Genomic DNA, 17,189 nt, shown 5'->3' on the forward strand with positions numbered 1-17,189 from the left:
GAGGAAACAAATTTGTTAGTTTTTTCAACCTATTTTAATTATATTATTTGTTTGTTTTTTTTTTTTTTTTTTTACTAGTTTCAAAACAAAAGGAAATTTAACGAAGCACATGAAATCTAAAGCACATTTTAAAAAATGTGTTGAACTTGGACTAAATCCAGTGCCTACTTTGGTTGATGATTCATGTATTAATGAAGAGATGTTAGCAAGACAGGTAATTAATATTGTATTATTTCCATACTGGTTGTATGGTGCCTTGATCGACACCAAAAATGTTGTAAACGCTAAGTATTTTGAAGAACTAACTAAGAAAAATTGAACAATTCACTTCAGAGTGAAATTCTTATATCATTCTTTTATGTGTAAATAATAATTTTAGTTTAATGGAATCATTAACATGTACACACGAAAAACATTTTTGAATAAGTTTTTCAAATATCTGTATTCATTAATAAAATAACCTAACCCTTTTAAAAAAATGAAGTGGTTACTACATAATGTATGAATTCCTTCGTTGTGTAATTCCCTAGGTTCTATATATTGGTTTGTCATTTTACCTTGGTTTGAAAATCTCAAGTTTTTTTTTGATTATCTGTTTACTTCTGAATTCAGGAGTCCAAGCTCCTTGTACTTACAAGGCTTGTGGCTTATGTTTTTGATGTGAATGAAAAATAAATATCTTTCATTAAGCATAAATGATGAAATAATATTGCATCAATCAGTATTTTTATAAGTTTGAATGATGGATCTTTTCTAATATCTATCAGATTTTATTTTATGATATTTCTATTGTTTAAAGTGCTGTGTGAAATATTGTTTATTAATGTAAGTGCGCGCATGCACTTATACACACACACGCGCGCGCGCGCGCGAGAGAGAGAGAGAGAGAGAGAGACACACACACACACACACACAGACACAGACAGACATTGTCTTTAAAGTAAGGTCAATTTTGAATATGCCATCGTTATACGTGATGTAAACAGATGTTTCTTGTGTAGCTCAGTTATTTTAATTAAAAATCAGCTGTTAGTAACAATAGTTTAGTCATTTTGTTGTTTGTTGTATATATTCATCCATTTATAATGAGTGCCACAATTTGTGATTCTGCCAAGTGTGAAGTACGCAGAGTAATCCAATTTCTGATAGCAAAAAACTATTGTGTGGCTGAAATTCACCGACAAATTTTAACTTTTACATGCCGAATATTTTGAGTGATGTTAGAGTAAAAAAATGAGATGCTTTTCATTTTGAAGAGGACAAACAAATGTTCATGATGAAGAATGTAGTGACTGACCTCTGGTGATAACAGATGATTGGATTAAAAAAGTTGACAAAAAATATTGGATAACTGGTGCTTCACCATGTTATAATTGTCTTCGTTGTTTCCTGATTTAGGTGAGTAATATAATTTTGTATCATCTGCAAGTTCAAGAGGAAGTTGCTGCGTTTCATTCTGATGTTTTATCTGTGGAAATTACAAAGGCAGAGGTGCAACATTAGATGGTGTTTAGTCCAGTAAACTATGATAATTTTGCTCAAGGGCAGACTAGCTGTTACACGATGATCTTGATGGCAGGTCATCAAATTAGGTATGTCTGCTGCAGAAGTACCTAGGTGTCCTTGATTAGAATCTTCAGTTCAAGGAGCACTTTCAATGTGCTACCAAAATGGGTTGTACTGCTTTCTTCAGTGTTTAGAGATTAGTTTACCCCAATTGAGGACTTAATTTCAAAACCATGCATGTTCTATATAAGGGTGTATTTGAAGTTATAAGGTGTATGTTGCACCTGTCTGGACTCATCAAATGAGGTACAAATGCTATAGAAATATTTGTTGAGAGTCCAGCTCTGTGATTTGTTATCTGTGATTGATGCCTATTGGACTGTTTCTCGAGAGGCCAAAATTCAACAAAGAATTTTCACAAATCAAAAAAATCTATAAGAAAATTATCAGATCAAAATGTCCTCAAATACACATCATGCCATAAGATTTTACATTCTTTAAATTTAAGATATATTGTAAAACGTTTATGCAACAGCATAAGGAAGCAGATATTCTGAAATTTCCTAATTACTGTAACTGGCTTCTCATTAAAATTGCTTATGGTCAATTAGACTTAATGCTGTACTTTATGACTGACAAAGAATGATTCTGACTTTGTAGGGATGTCAAATTGCAAAAATCAGATATTGTTCAGGTATTCAAACAATTAGTAAAAAATAACCTTTCTAATTTGTTTAAAAAACAACGATGAGAAATTTTTGATTCAACTGGTAATGTAGAAAGAAATGTTCCTCAAAATTTTTGTCTAGGCTCAGATGACCAAATTCAAGTGCTTTTTTCAAAAGACCTGAGCATCACATCACATACATTGGTTCTCCATGTTAATGAAACCATTTAATGTTACATTTTGCATTAGATGTCTCAACATTATTACTTAAGTAGGAAAATGAACTGCTGAGTAGGGTGCTCACTTCCAACATCTTCTGTAAAAATATTATGTAAATTTTCACCAATAAATTAAGTATTAAGTTTTTTTTTGTCAAATTTCTTTAATTTATTTATAAAATTATTATGTGGAGATAAATCTTCTGCATTGGACCAGTTTTAAGTTGCTCACTTGTATTATTGAAGCTTAGTTTTATGTAGTAACGTTTCCAATTACTTTAGCATTTTTCCAAATTCTGTTTATTGAAAAACTGTCAAAAAAACTTTGTTCAATAACTTTTTACAATGTTCATTTTTTATTTTATATGTTTTAAGGGTTCAGATAAGCTAATCTATGCTTTAATGTCCTGAACGTATTGAGCTGAAGTTTGAAGCGTAACTCATTTAGACTAAATTTTATATAATAAAATTCTTATTTTTATGATACATGAATGATTCTTATTTATATGAATAAATTTATATGAATGATTCTTATTTATATTCTTTTTATTCTTATTTTTATGATATATGTTAACCACTTAGAATTTTTATTGTAATTAAATTAAATTTGTTGTTTTTTAAATTATGTTTTCAGTCAAGTATGTTTAGTTAAAGCAATCAAGTAATGTCTGTAAACAGGTTTATTGCAATTAATATCACTAGATCAGAACTAAAAATGTTTTTTTTAGGATCAACATTTGTTTTTTCAATATATTTAATATTCAGGTACCTGAGTATTTTGTATTTGTAGATTCACATTTATTATTCATATATTTTATCTAATTGAGCATTTTTTTTACACATGACTATTATTTGTGTGCCTTTCTATGTATTACATTTAATGGACTGTCAATCAAGAATTTCACAGTTTGGAATTTCAATAATGTATTTCCTCTATCTTAATTTGTAAGGTGTAGAGAGGGAATTGTCAGTTGGAGCATCTAATACATTTTGGGACTCATCTTGGATTGGGCTAGAGTTTAGAAAATTTTGAATTGTTTTTTACCTTATTGGTCATTATTTTTCCTAATAAATAAAATATTTCAAAAAATAGTTCATGAACATTTAAATGTATGTAGTACATTTCTTACAAATGTCTAAAATTTCTTCAGCTAAAATTCCATTGGCAGGGTAGGGTCTATGTACAACTATTTTTGAAGAATAACTAATATTTAGTCAAATAAGACATGGGAGAGGTAAAATAAAGGTTAAAAATCTGTGTCATCCTTTACAGATAATTCCTGTTGACATATATTTTAATGTGAATCACAAAGATTTTGAGTATGAGGCTTTTTAAGTTTGTATATGTTCAGTTTTTGAAATTCTGTAATGTTTGTGGAAACATTTTCTGACTGATTTTACCTTATTTGCTTTATCATGTAATAGCAGGCAATGCGAGCAGACCAGGGTCTTACTGATGCTGAGGAATCTGAAGAAGAGGAGGAAGAGGAAGATGACGATGATGATGATGAAGAAGATGAAGAAGAGGATGATGACAATGAAGGTGAATTATGGTAGCAGATGATGTAAATGTATATTGATGATTGTCTTTCTGTGGTGGAAACATTGATTGTAAAGCACCTCTTCCTATTTCTTAACCTTTACTTGTTTTAACTATTCTTTTGCATATTATTACTACTATCATTGTTATTTTTCATTTAATTTTTTTGCCTTTAGATCCTCTATAAAGGCTACAAAACAAAACCATTAACAACATATAAAATATAAATTTCATGGTATTCTAAATTCTTTAAGTGAGAACAATGACTGGCAAACAGAATATATGATTAAGTACTAAGAAACAAGAAAGTGGAACTCATTCTAAGGAATGCATTTGAAATAGGGTTAATTTATATACTAATAGATTGTTTGAATGCTGTGCTGGCATTAGAATTGCAAGATTATACTGCTGGTCTAGGGATAAGCATGCTGTATTTGAAGATGTAGACAGAGTAACACTGCAAAATGTTTATGAGAATATATGATAGTATGAGCTTGCCCAGTTGGTAGCAGTAGGGAAACCACCTGCCAGGCTACATTGACCTGTATTGAATCACAATAAGGATTTATTTATATTGCTCAGGAGTATTTTGCCTGTCCTTAGTGCTTTAAGAAGTGTCACTCATCAAAATTTAGAAAACACAGTTGACATTTAGGGTGGGGTTGGATAATTGGACTGGTGGGGAGGTATGAGGAGTATCAACATAAACACATAAAGAATCAATATGGAAAAATAGTGTCTGTAAAAAGATAGGAATTAAGAATGAGAATGAATAATGAAAAATACTAAAATGTTCAGTAAAAAAAAAAGTGGTGAGTATTGAAATATACTCTTTATAAAACATGAAAGCAAAAAGTGGAAAATTAACATCATGAATGCCACAAAGGACTGGTTTTTTATTACTTATAATGTCCTATCATGGAACCTTTGCACTGTACTATTAGCAGTGAACACTTCTTCAGACATCCTACGTAGAACTAGTGGGTATGTTTGTTTTTTATTGTTTGTAAACTGATGATGTAGTAGTAGTTTTTGATTTTATGTATCATTTTGATTTTTTGAAGGTACAAAATTTCTACTTTTGCTTTATTTCATGAATTTATCTTTTATAACCGTAATAAATTAACTTAGAATTCTTAAAATTGTAGATTAAATTTAAAAAATCTATAACCAAATTTATATCTTTGCTAGAGTGGCCAGAAGTCAATAACTATTTTATCAATTCTTTTACAGTATTAATATCATAAAACAGGAATATGTATGCTGAAGAATTCTGAAACACAAGATTAACTAAAAATTGGATTAACTCCCCATGTAAAATTTACTGAATAATGTCTGTTCATAAAATTCGCCTTCCCCCACCACTGTAAACTATGGTAGATTGAAACAATTAGTGAAAGAAAAGTACATGAGACCATATGTTACTTTTTCAGCAGTGTCTTTATTTGTGAGCAGTTTGAACTGTATTTTCAAAGTTGAACTATATTTTAAATTAGTTGGTTATGTAAATGTTTGAAGATAAAATATTACTGAATGGAAAAAATTAGTTAATAGTAAAAGAATGAATCAACTATTGCATATTTAATTTTTTTCCTTGTGTTAATCGTTTAGAAGGTTTTGGGGATTAAGAGTTTCAAACACTTAACATATTTGGTGATGATTAGTTCCTGAACTCTAAAAATCAAATTCCAAATTTTTGTATATGTGTATGTATGTCCATCATATTCAAATTTTCTTATGAATTATCTATTTTTACTGTAATTAAATTTTAAAATTAAGATTTAGACAAATAAAAATCTGTGACGTACGTACATGTTTTTGAATAGGTATGTTTTTGTATTTTTGTGGACTAAAATAAAAAACTGTCTTAAATCAATCAGTTTCTCTAATTGAAAAATATGTGCTAAAATAATGGAAATTGTAAAACACAATGACTGAGAAAGGAGAGTATTGTAATGTAAGAAGCTGTTGAATACACAATAGTAGCGGCTCATAGCAAGAGCAGTAGTGTTACATGCTACTGTCAAATGTGTTGTGATGATTATTGTATTATTTCTGTAGATAATTTATTTGTGCCACAATATTTTATGAACTATTTTAGGTTATTTAAAGTGGAGGTAGCGTCTTTGTGTAACGAATGGAATGTAAAAGGTACAAAATGCAAAAATAATTTGGCAGATGGGTAAATATTTTCTTCATGATTGTAGCAATCAAAGTGTTAAATAAAAATTGGATTTCTTTAATTTTTATTTGTATTAATGTTGATATATTTTTATTTAAATGATTTTTCCTGTATCAATTTTTTTCAGAATTAGATTCTCTCAGAAATTTTGTTACAAGATTTATTTGCTTATTAGCAATTTAAAGAAGGAAATTAATATGAAACCTAACTATGTTTTTTGAGCTTTATGACATTTTTCTTTAAAACTGCTAGAGGTACAGTTAAGAATCCAATTTTTAAGTTTAATTTCTAAACCCCACCAGGTTGATCTAGTGGTGAACACATCTTTGCAAATCAGCTGATTTTGAAGTTACTTTTATACAGATTTGAATACTAGATTGTGGATACCGGTGTTCTTTGGTGGTTGGGTTTCAATTAACTACACATCTCAGAAATGATCAACCTGAGACTGTACAAGACTATACTTCACTTAACACTCATACATATCATCATTCATCTTCTGAAGTAATACCTTATGGTGATTCCCGGAGGCTGAAAGTAAGTTTACTTTCTGAGGATTGCACAAATCTCCCTAGTAACAGCTAAGATGTCTATCGTTAAGATATCACTGAACCTTTTACTTCTCTCATTGTCTAAAATCTCAAACTAAACTGAAAAGTTTGTTATCTGAAATGTCAAATCATTGATATTTTAATGCTATAAACAGTTTTATTTTTTATTTTTAAATCCTCTAAGATTTCTTTTTTATAACCAGTATTAAATAAAGAAAATTTAACATACAGTGTGAGTGCTTTAATTTCCTTTGTCACATTGTTATAACAAAAAGTGATTTATAAATATTAAATTGTTTTTTAGATTATGTTTAAACAACTTATTGGTTTAGCTGTTCAAGAGATGATGATAGTTTACCTGCTTTCAGAGTCAGATAGTATTACCAAACTTGATAATTTTGTCTAGTATGTAAATTTCTTTCTTTCTTACTTACACAAGAATGCAGGATTCTGGAAGCATCTTCAATCTTCACTATATGTTACCAAATATTCATAACTGAATGCATAAATATATATTTTATAAATAATTTATGTTTTCTTTTTGTACTTATTTTTATTATATTTTTTACTTTTTATCAGATGATGCTGATACTTGGAATAGTAGGTTAGAAAGAGAAGCTGCTGCACGTTCACTTCTCACATTATCTGAAGTAGCTGTGTCAGCTGCTGCAGTTACAGTACCACCAGTACATGTTCAAGCTGGACTTGTAGCAATACGACCTAGTACTTACCCGTATTCATTTACAAACACATCATCCCATGTATCACAGCCACAAACTCCAACATTGACTGCAATGACTGCTCAGAGAGAAAGAGAAAAGGTTAGTATTATATCAATAGTGTGTAAAATTTCAATCTGATGTTTATTAGTAGGTATTAAATTTTGTTTTGCTATAATTTTTATTTGTATGCGATTGCTTGAATTCTTTTAAATACATTTTTTTTTTTTACTAAACTTGTCCATAGTAGAATTAAGGACTTTTTTAGGGTCCTATATAACATGGCACACTGCATCCCTTATGGTCTAGAACACCTCAGTGAATATAGTCATGGGACTTGACAGGTTTAGGAGTAAAAAACAATTTGAAGCCATGCTTAATTTACTGATATTTTAGGTCACTAAAATTAAAAATGCTGAGTACAGTTTTTACAGTATGGTTAATTTGTTATAGCAGCTAATGACCACTGTCATTAGTAATAGGAGTTAATGCCACTGTCAATTAGTAATTAAAAAAATAGAAAATTTGTCTCCAAATCACAAAATTGTGTGTAGTGATAATTTCCTTATCATAAAAATATTTTTCTGATTATTTATCTTGATTATTCTACTTTTAGTGGCAATTTTTTAATCTAGTAATTAAAATTCATGATCACAAACAACAGTTACACAAATTATTATGTTTATTTAGAGCTTGATTTTACAGGTTAGATTTTGGTTTATTTTCAGTAAAATCTTTAGTTTTTTAATGGCAAATTGAATCAGTTTTATATAAATTAACATTTAAAAAATTCATGACATAACTCTTAAGTTAATTTTGTGGCTAGAAGTTATATATTTACAAGTTGTTAGAAAACTTTGCAAAAAATGAGTGTTATCAGATAATATAAATAGATTTAAATGTGGGCAGTTGAAAAAATGTTGTTTTATGGCGTTTGAAATTTTACTTCATCATCTGAAGCCTTCTTCAGTTTTTTTTAATAGTAAGATGATCTTGTGGGAAATGATGAAATACACTTTTCAATAACTATTCTTGTTTTTGAAATACCATTAATTAAAACTTAAAAAAATAATGAAACAATCAAAAGATTTTTTTTCGTTTCGCCTTTAAATTGCATTCAGTAACATATTTGTGATAGTTACTGATTAAAACTACTCCGACATTGTTAAAACTAGTCAATATTTTATTCAGCAACTTACTGAAGTCTGTCCGCTAATCAAGCTTATAACAGTGTCTGCTGTGCATGCATGTATGCATTCATTTGCACATGTGTATTACTATTGTTTTATTGTAAGTTTTTAGTGTGTCAGTATTATATATAATTATTTTTTTAAACTATAAAACATGCTCAGGAGCAGACATTGATTCTGACCACAACTTAGTTATGCTGAAATATAGATTGAAAAATGAACAGTTATGATGACTAGAAAAATGAGAACAAAGAGATGGGATATAGAAATATTAAAAGAAAATAATGTGAAATTAAATTTAAAAAAAAATACAAAATTGTATAAATCTAAAAATTACTTAAAATGTGATGCAGAAGAACACAAATCAATAAATTTGAAAAAGGGAATAATTAAGGCAGAGGTAAAAAAGGTAATAGTTGTAAAAAACATAACATAAGTTGTGTTAGATTTGTTGGATGAAGACAGAAAATATAAGAATTCTAAACATAATGAAAGAAGGAAATGGTAAAGCCATCCTAGAAATTAAATTAGTAAAATGTTAGGAACAAATAATGACATTTGTTGGTGTAGAAGTGTTTTGAAGTAAAAAAAAACATTCACTGGATAGTTAAGCTTCGCACATGGAAAAATAAGAGAAAAATTTAGAAAATAAATTTAACTATTCAAATGATAGTAATGATTCAAAATGTAATCTCACAAAAAAACTTATAGAATCTAAGTAAACAGAATTGGCTTATTATGAAAATGTTTTTTTTATTTATATTTTTAATTTTATAAAAATTTTGTATGATATGGTTCGAAACATTCAAACAATCCAGTGAAATCTTTACAGGTCTTGCAATAAAACATATTGACTTTAAGTTTATTATTTTTTGTACAAAAGCGGCATCTTTTGCAGAGAGTTCGGCCTTTTTCAGTTACCTCACATATACCCATGTAGTGTGCATTCCTTGAACAGCTGGGACTGCCGGTTTTTGTTCCTGTGAAACATTCTCCAGCAAGAGTTCTATAATCGGAAATCATGATATGGTATTTTCAAGTTTCCTGTTTTGCTGTAAAGTTTGAGTGTATTGAGCATCATCATATCATTAATATGAAATGCTAGTTTTTTATACCAGCGGATTGTTTTTTTGGCACCTGGGTAGTAAGACAATAATTGATCTTTGTGATCAGTACTGAACATATACTTGCTATAATTAATGATAATTAATTAATGATAGGCACTGGTTTAATTTTTGTTCTTTCCTATTATTGTGGAGAGTACCAGTGGTGTGTGTCCAGTTCCAACAATTTCTTGGATAGATGGAATGAATTATAAAAAGTATCCATGTACAAAGCGTGCCCTGCCTTTAATTTTCCGCCCACTAAATGAAGTACAATATTTGCTGCATGATCTTTTCTCACCATATCATCCATAACACCAGTATATGCGTTGAGCTTTAAAACAGTACCGTCAGGTTCGGTTAGAACATACAGTTTTATTCCATATGTATGCTTTCTATTTTTTATATATTGTCTTATTATTAATCGACCTCACCATAACAACATTGAATTGTCAGTGTATAATTCTTTAACAGGATAATACAAAGTGTTCATTTTATTATTAAAAAAAATAAGCAACTGCTTTATTTTATATAAGCAGTCAGCAGGTCTGTGGCCAAGATCCTCTGATTGATTTTGAAAAAATGGAGGCATCTTAAAATTGTCAAAAATCTATTTCATCCCATAAAATCATGGAAACATAGAATTTATATCAACGATGAGTAAGCCAGTAGTCCTTCAATCTGTTCAATTTAATCTTACCCATGTGAAGCACTAGCCCCAAAAATATTTGTAGCTCATCTTTGTTCAGCTGTTTCCATGAGAGCACATGTGACTTGGGAGAAATAATTTCGGCTTTCAATCTCTTCACATACCAATTTGTTTCAAGCAACAGAAGAGTAAAAATTCATCATCAGCAAACAAATAAAAAAAAAAATCAATTGGCTTACTTTCACTAGGAATCGACACATGTAAACCTGGATTTCTGGTAAGCGGGATATTTTTCAATATTTTACTGATGCCCACAAAATATTAGAAGGTAAATCTGTAGGCATTTGGTTATTAGGAACATGAATCTGTTTGTCATCATTTTGTTCATCAACTAACTTTTCAAAACCAATCGTCGTCAGAATTTTGTTCTGTAATAAGTGTTATGTTTTCTCCGTCATCTTTTCCAGTTTCACACTCATATTCATTATCATCCCCCCACCCATACTCTGAGTCATAATAAGTAATTAAAAAAAACAAAAAAAAAACTGAGACCAAGTATCAAAACATATCAAACAACACGCCACTAAAATATAACAAACGTGAATGAAGGTCCGACTGCTACAACGTAGAATGTAATGACTGCAGTTAATGCACATGTGGTGCACGGGACTGGAGAATGAACAATAAGAAGCCGGAACATGTTAATTGTTCGGAACATGTTAATTGATACAAACAAAAAGTAAACAACAGTGGTAGATAATACATCATCGAAATTGTTTGGTTAAAGAGGTAAGATTACACAGAGAAAACAGATTAGTGTGAAGAGTTCATGAGACTGAAGCAGATTTAAAGAAAAAATATAATTTTTATCACAACAAAGAAAACAGGAGCAGGTAAGTGTGAGAACTGTTGCATTATCAGCTCAGACATTTTCTTATGCTTAAAAAATAATCTATAGTTGAAAAGAATGTTTAATGGAAGATATTAAATGGAGGCCAGTTGGATTTCAGAAAGATAATGGATATAAGAGATGCCATTTTTGCCTTTTGCTTAATCTTAGAAGGCAGCTTAAGATGAATGTAGCCATCTTCATAGCATGTACTGATCTGGAGAAGGTATATAATATTGTAAAATGGAATAAAATATTTAATGTTTTAAAGAAAATTGAATCAAAATGTATGGAGTGTATTGAGATAGGCTCTGTCTGATTCAAATAGAAATCAGAAAAGAAGTGTGTAGTCTAGTCTATTTCCATTGCATTTTAACTTGTACTTTGAAGGAATACAGGAGTTGAATTCAAGTCATTGTGATTCACTTTTAATGTTATTCTTTTGACAGAACCTCAGAATTAATTCTGAACCCAGAAATTTTGAATGTCATGAAATCATTAGTAGAAGAGAAAATAGATTAGAGGAAAATAAAGAAAATGATGAAATGCGACAGAAAGAATGGTTATAAGGAATTAAATATTAAATTTTTTTCTTGATGAATTAATTCACCACAGAAGCTTACAAGAATTGTAGATATTTGAATCACAGACATGAAGATATTTAGGAATATGGAAAAGGAATTTTGTAGCAAATGAAAAAATGCCATGCCTGTTTGGGATTTGATCCTGGGACCCCTGAATAAAAGTCTGAAATGCTATCTCTCCTTCTTTTTCTAAGAATTAGAAAAAATATCCTTATACTTGTGTGTAGTGTAGTACTTTATGATGAAATTCTGTTATACTGAAATCCTTGTAATCTAAATTAATCAGAATGAAGAATATGTTTTAATGTAATAGATGTAGAATTTAATACCAATTGAAGATGCAGGATATTACATTTAACTTTGGTTACAAATGATCAAGAGTGAAGTTAAATAGAGATGTTATGGGTCCCATATCTCAAAATTTCATTTAAAGGGTAGGTAATCTTTTTTTTTATTGTTAATGATCCTTAAGTTGATAAAAGTAATTTCTGATGGGGTTTGGTCTGGTGAAAAACCCCATAAAGGTGAAGGGGTAACACCCTTTTTTGTTGCTTCTGGACTCGCCTATTGTATTAATTAAAATGATTACATTACATTCACCATATCTCTTTGGTTATGTGTTTGGCCATTTTCATTAAGGGGAAAAATTCAGCCAAGTGTTATTGCCTTTTTTGGTTAGTAATTATTTTGCCTGATATTTTCAGACTGGATCAACCAATTTTTATGAATTTTTTTTTAATATGATTAATTGATGTCATTAGATTTTGGTTACAATTGGTCAAGGGGTTGGGGAGATATGGTCCCATATGGATACCATGTCAGAATTTTTCTCAAAGTATAGAACAATTTTTTTTGTTGTAATTCTTTACTTACATACTTAAATGTAATCCTGATTTGCTGGGAATTTTATGCTATGTTTTTTTGGCCTTTTTAAATATTTCATGTAAAATAATATACTTGTATGGTATGTATCTGTTATAAACAATAAATATATGCATATTAAAGTAATAGGTGAATAGATAAATAATTATAAAGATCATTTACCTATTTGACCTTCAGTTAATTACAGTGAATCCTTGATAATTTGAAACTTGTTAATTTGAAGAAATATTCATCCCCATCAATTTTGTATACTTTGTTAAATAAACCTTGTAACTCAAAATTTCAAAATAAAAATATTCATCAATTAAAGTTTTTATTTTCATTTATTCCATTTCTTTATGTTTAATTTACTCAAAAGCACTTGTATTTCTGTCATTAAAGTGATCTCATTTCTTTATTAGTGTTATATTTATTGTCAGTGACAATCTTGGTTATTCATAAATAATCCCCCCTACCTTATGCTTGAACTAAATTCATGTTTGATATTGAATGAAGAGATGGATCTGTTCTGTAATCGTTGTTTACTGTTTCTTATTTGTTTAGTAGTATTTCATTGTTTTTTTTTCTTTTTTTTTTTACGGCATTAATTTTGAATTGTTTTGCAATCTGTTAATTGATAAGTCAGCCAACTGTAGATACAAAACTTTAACTGAAAGAAAATACTGAAATTATTAAAGCAGTTGAAAGTGGAGGAAGAATATAGTCTGATGTATGGAATTCCTTTATCAACATTATTCACCTGCTTAAAAAATAAGGATAAGATTTTAGAATGTAATTGTAATGGAGATAGATCGAAGAAAACACAAAGGGGGCCTAAATTTCCAGATACTCCAGTGCGTAATGAAGGGGTTTACAGAAGTAAGCAATACATCGCAATATATTGTTATGTGGTCCATTTTGCAGAAAAGAAAAGTTATTTTATTCATTGACAACTGTCCTGCTCACCCACGTCTTATTTGCCACTGAATATAACTTCTGTGTGTCAATTGCTGGACCATATTTGAAATATTATAATCACAATCTCTTAGTAACTAAAATAATAACAAAATCAATTCAAACATTTAGTATTAATTTGTTAGACACAAATTTATACTAAATGCATGGAAACCAATACCATTTCAAACTGTTTTAAGATTGCTGGATTCATTATATAAACAGATAGAAGTAACATTTGTGAAGAGAATGATGAAGACAATAGTATAAATGAACTGGAGAATCGGAACGAACTTGCCAGTATACCTTTTGCTGTGCTTGTAAGTGTAGATGATGATATCATCATTAGCAGTGAAACACCAGATGAAGAAATCGTAGCCAAAGTTAGAAAAGAGGAAAGGTTAGAAGACGATGAAGATGGCAACATTGAGGAAGAAGAACAGCTACCGCTGCCTGACAGTAAAGAAGCATTGGAAATGTTAAGTAAATTACAGTCGTACTTTGAAGGTCAAGTAAATACAGGGCCAGAAATATTTAGTTGTTTAAATAAGTTAGAATAAAGTGTCATGAAAATTCAAAATAAACAGAAGAAACAAGTTAAAATTATGGTATATTTTTTTACACACCAATAACTGTAGGTTGTAAATATGTATACTGACTGTATGTACTGTATTTATTACCACTGTATTTAAACTTAATAATCGTCTTAAAAATTGTTGTATTATTTTTTTGCATCTAAGTTAATAAAAACATATTGCCTTTAAAAAAGGAAACTATTTCACCTACGGGTTACCTAACCAAAAGAAAGCATATAAAACATAAAAGTTAGGTTAGATTGATAATAGGAATTTTGTTGTACTAGTTATTAATTCAAAATTTTTTAATAGTCCCTTGGGTTTTGAATTATCAAAGTTTCACTGTATATGAATGAACCCGCTGTAAAATTCCTTTTTTTTAAATTTAATCTTAAGTTGTTTTTTTTTTTTTTTAATTTGATAATCTTCTCTTGTTCCTTTGCCATAGGTATCACATAATACAAGATTAGCTAGAGATTTAAGTTACGATGAACAGCAGCCTACAATGTGCACTGCACAGAAACCATCTACTCATTGTGAAAGCAGTGATGGTGCAAGCACAGTTGCCTCAAGGTATTATTTTCCATCCATTCATTATAAGAGCAATGATAAGAAGAGTGCACTGAAGAAGAGAACAACTGAATCACACCTTGATGAACGACAGAGTACAGCTGATAGTGAAAATTATGATGATGGTGATGATACTGGAAATCTTGCTACTAACTGTTCAGCAGAGGCTATTATTACAAAAGTAAGTGGTAGTATTACTGAAACTGATGCAGATTCAGATGTCAGTAGTACTACTGCTGTATCACCAATTGATCTCAGTAATAAAACATCAGGTATGTTAATATCTTTGAAATTTTGTAGTATTGTTTTATTTGGTCAGTTTATTTAATGTTAAATAAATTATTACTAATATCTTTTTATGATACCTTTCTGTTCTGTCTTTTCATTTTCTTTTTAAATTAATGTGATGTGGGGTGGTCGGGGCCAGCATATTCATATGATAGTTGTAAAGGTTAAGAATAATTCATAAATCTTACCTGAAAACCTTTTCCCTTAATTAAATTTAAAATGTAATTTTGAAGCACTTATTTCAATATACACAAAACATTTTTTTTTAATTAATAGGCTATACTATATAAAATGAAATTATACATACATTTATATATATATATATATAATTTTTTTCATTTTCTAAAGTCAATTCCTTTAGGAATCATATTCCTCAGTACTACAAAAATTTTATTTATCTGATCAACCTAAGTGGTTGACACATCAGACACATCATCAGTTGCTCCACATAACTTTAATATTTTTGATATGAATATTTGTAAAACGTTACGTGGAGCAACTGATGATGTGAGTAATTTGTGAAAGTGCTCTTGCATATATAATGTGAAATAAGGTAAGTGTCATCCTACTTTACTTTATTTATTAATTCTGTACTTAGGTTGATCAGATAAATATCAGATAATATCAAGTTCTTATGTATGTATATATATATATATATATATAAATTAGTAATAGATAAAATACTAAGAATCAAAATGAATTTAGATTATAAATATAATATAAAGAATGGATATAAACTTGTAAATAAATTCAAAGATGTATAAATTGGGGATAACACTAGGATGGTTAGTTTTATGACATTAGTAACATATACTCTAGCATACCCATAGATGAAACAATCAACATAATAAAATATAAATTAATAAAAAATCATGAAGACCCTTTATTTATTGATACTATTATCGTTATTATTAGAAATATTTGCCAATAGAATTATTTTAAGTTAGATGATAAAATTTTGTACTAAAGAAAATACTTTACTAATGGACTTTCCATTGTTAGGCCATCATATCTGAGATTTTTTTTACAAAATTTTGAAAGTAAAATTGTTTATAGCATTACTTATGTTCATGATATTTTATTCTGGACCAGGTTTGTTGATGATATTTTTGTTATCTATAATGCTGTTATATATAATTAAAATTTAATAATTTTGAACAAGTTAAACTCTTACCATAATGAATTGAAATTTACTTTTGAAATTTATAAAAATAGGAAAATAAATTATTTAGATGTTTGTATTGAAATAGATAATAGGAATAAAAATAATCAGTTCATAACTTCAGTACATAGAAAATCCTCAACCAACAAAACCACCATACATAGATATTCAAATCATCCATGGTCACACAAAATGAATGCATATACGAATATGGTTATAAGAGCAATCAATTACACAAAGTGTAATAATAACAAATCTAATAAAGAAATAGATATTATAAAACAAATTACTAAGTATAATGGTTATAATGAATCTTTAATAGATAATATATACAAAAAACAAGCCAAAAATTAACAATAATACATATTTCATACCAATCAATAACACACAAAAAATTGACAATATATATTTAAAATATGTATATACTGATAATATTGTTGAAAACATAACAAGGGTTTACGAAGAATTTATTTAAACTTGCATACAAGACAAAAATAACCATTTAATAAAACATTTAAAAAATAATGCATGTACTACTTATATGATTTACACAATTTGTGTGGTATTTATAAAATAAATTGCAATGATTGTGACCATATTTATTTAGGTAAAACTACTAGATCTTTTAAAACTAGATTTGATGAACACTTTAGATATTATAAAATAGAAAATTGGGTTTCTCCAATGTTTCTGATCATTTATTAATAATACACATTCAATATACAATATTCATACAAATTTAGAAGTACTGGAAATTTAAGAAATGCAATATTATTAATACATATAATAGGGGTTTTGACATTTTAGAAAGATTTTACATATACAAATATAAAAATAAATTTAATTTGATCAATTTACATACAGCTTACGAAGATGACACAATCATAAAAGCTGCTGTAGATAGCAGCACTTCTTTAGACATTGATAATTCATAGTATTTCAACTCTGTACAGGTACATAACTTTGGCTAGCTAGTCTATA

At 28.7% G+C, this 17,189-nt stretch overlaps 1 protein-coding gene across 4 annotated transcripts in view; it reads left to right on the forward strand.

Annotated features, from left to right (window-relative positions):
• shn (zinc finger protein schnurri) overlaps positions 1-17,189 on the forward strand; it is a 191,641-nt gene that overhangs the window by 157,015 nt on the left and 17,437 nt on the right. For 3 of the 4 annotated variants that reach the window (XM_075367628.1, XM_075367655.1, XM_075367647.1), the window contains exons 8-11: positions 79-214; positions 3,817-3,934; positions 7,244-7,485; positions 14,637-15,030. In XM_075367628.1, coding sequence (XP_075223743.1) covers positions 79-214; positions 3,817-3,934; positions 7,244-7,485; positions 14,637-15,030 — 890 coding nt within the window. The remainder of the gene's footprint in view (positions 1-78; positions 215-3,816; positions 3,935-7,243; positions 7,486-14,636; positions 15,031-17,189) is intronic. The other variant, XM_075367637.1, reaches the window with a different exon arrangement.

The sequence above is a fragment of the Lycorma delicatula genome, chromosome 1 (genome assembly GCF_047948215.1).
Source record: "Lycorma delicatula isolate Av1 chromosome 1, ASM4794821v1, whole genome shotgun sequence".
Taxonomy (NCBI): domain Eukaryota; kingdom Metazoa; phylum Arthropoda; class Insecta; order Hemiptera; family Fulgoridae; genus Lycorma; species Lycorma delicatula.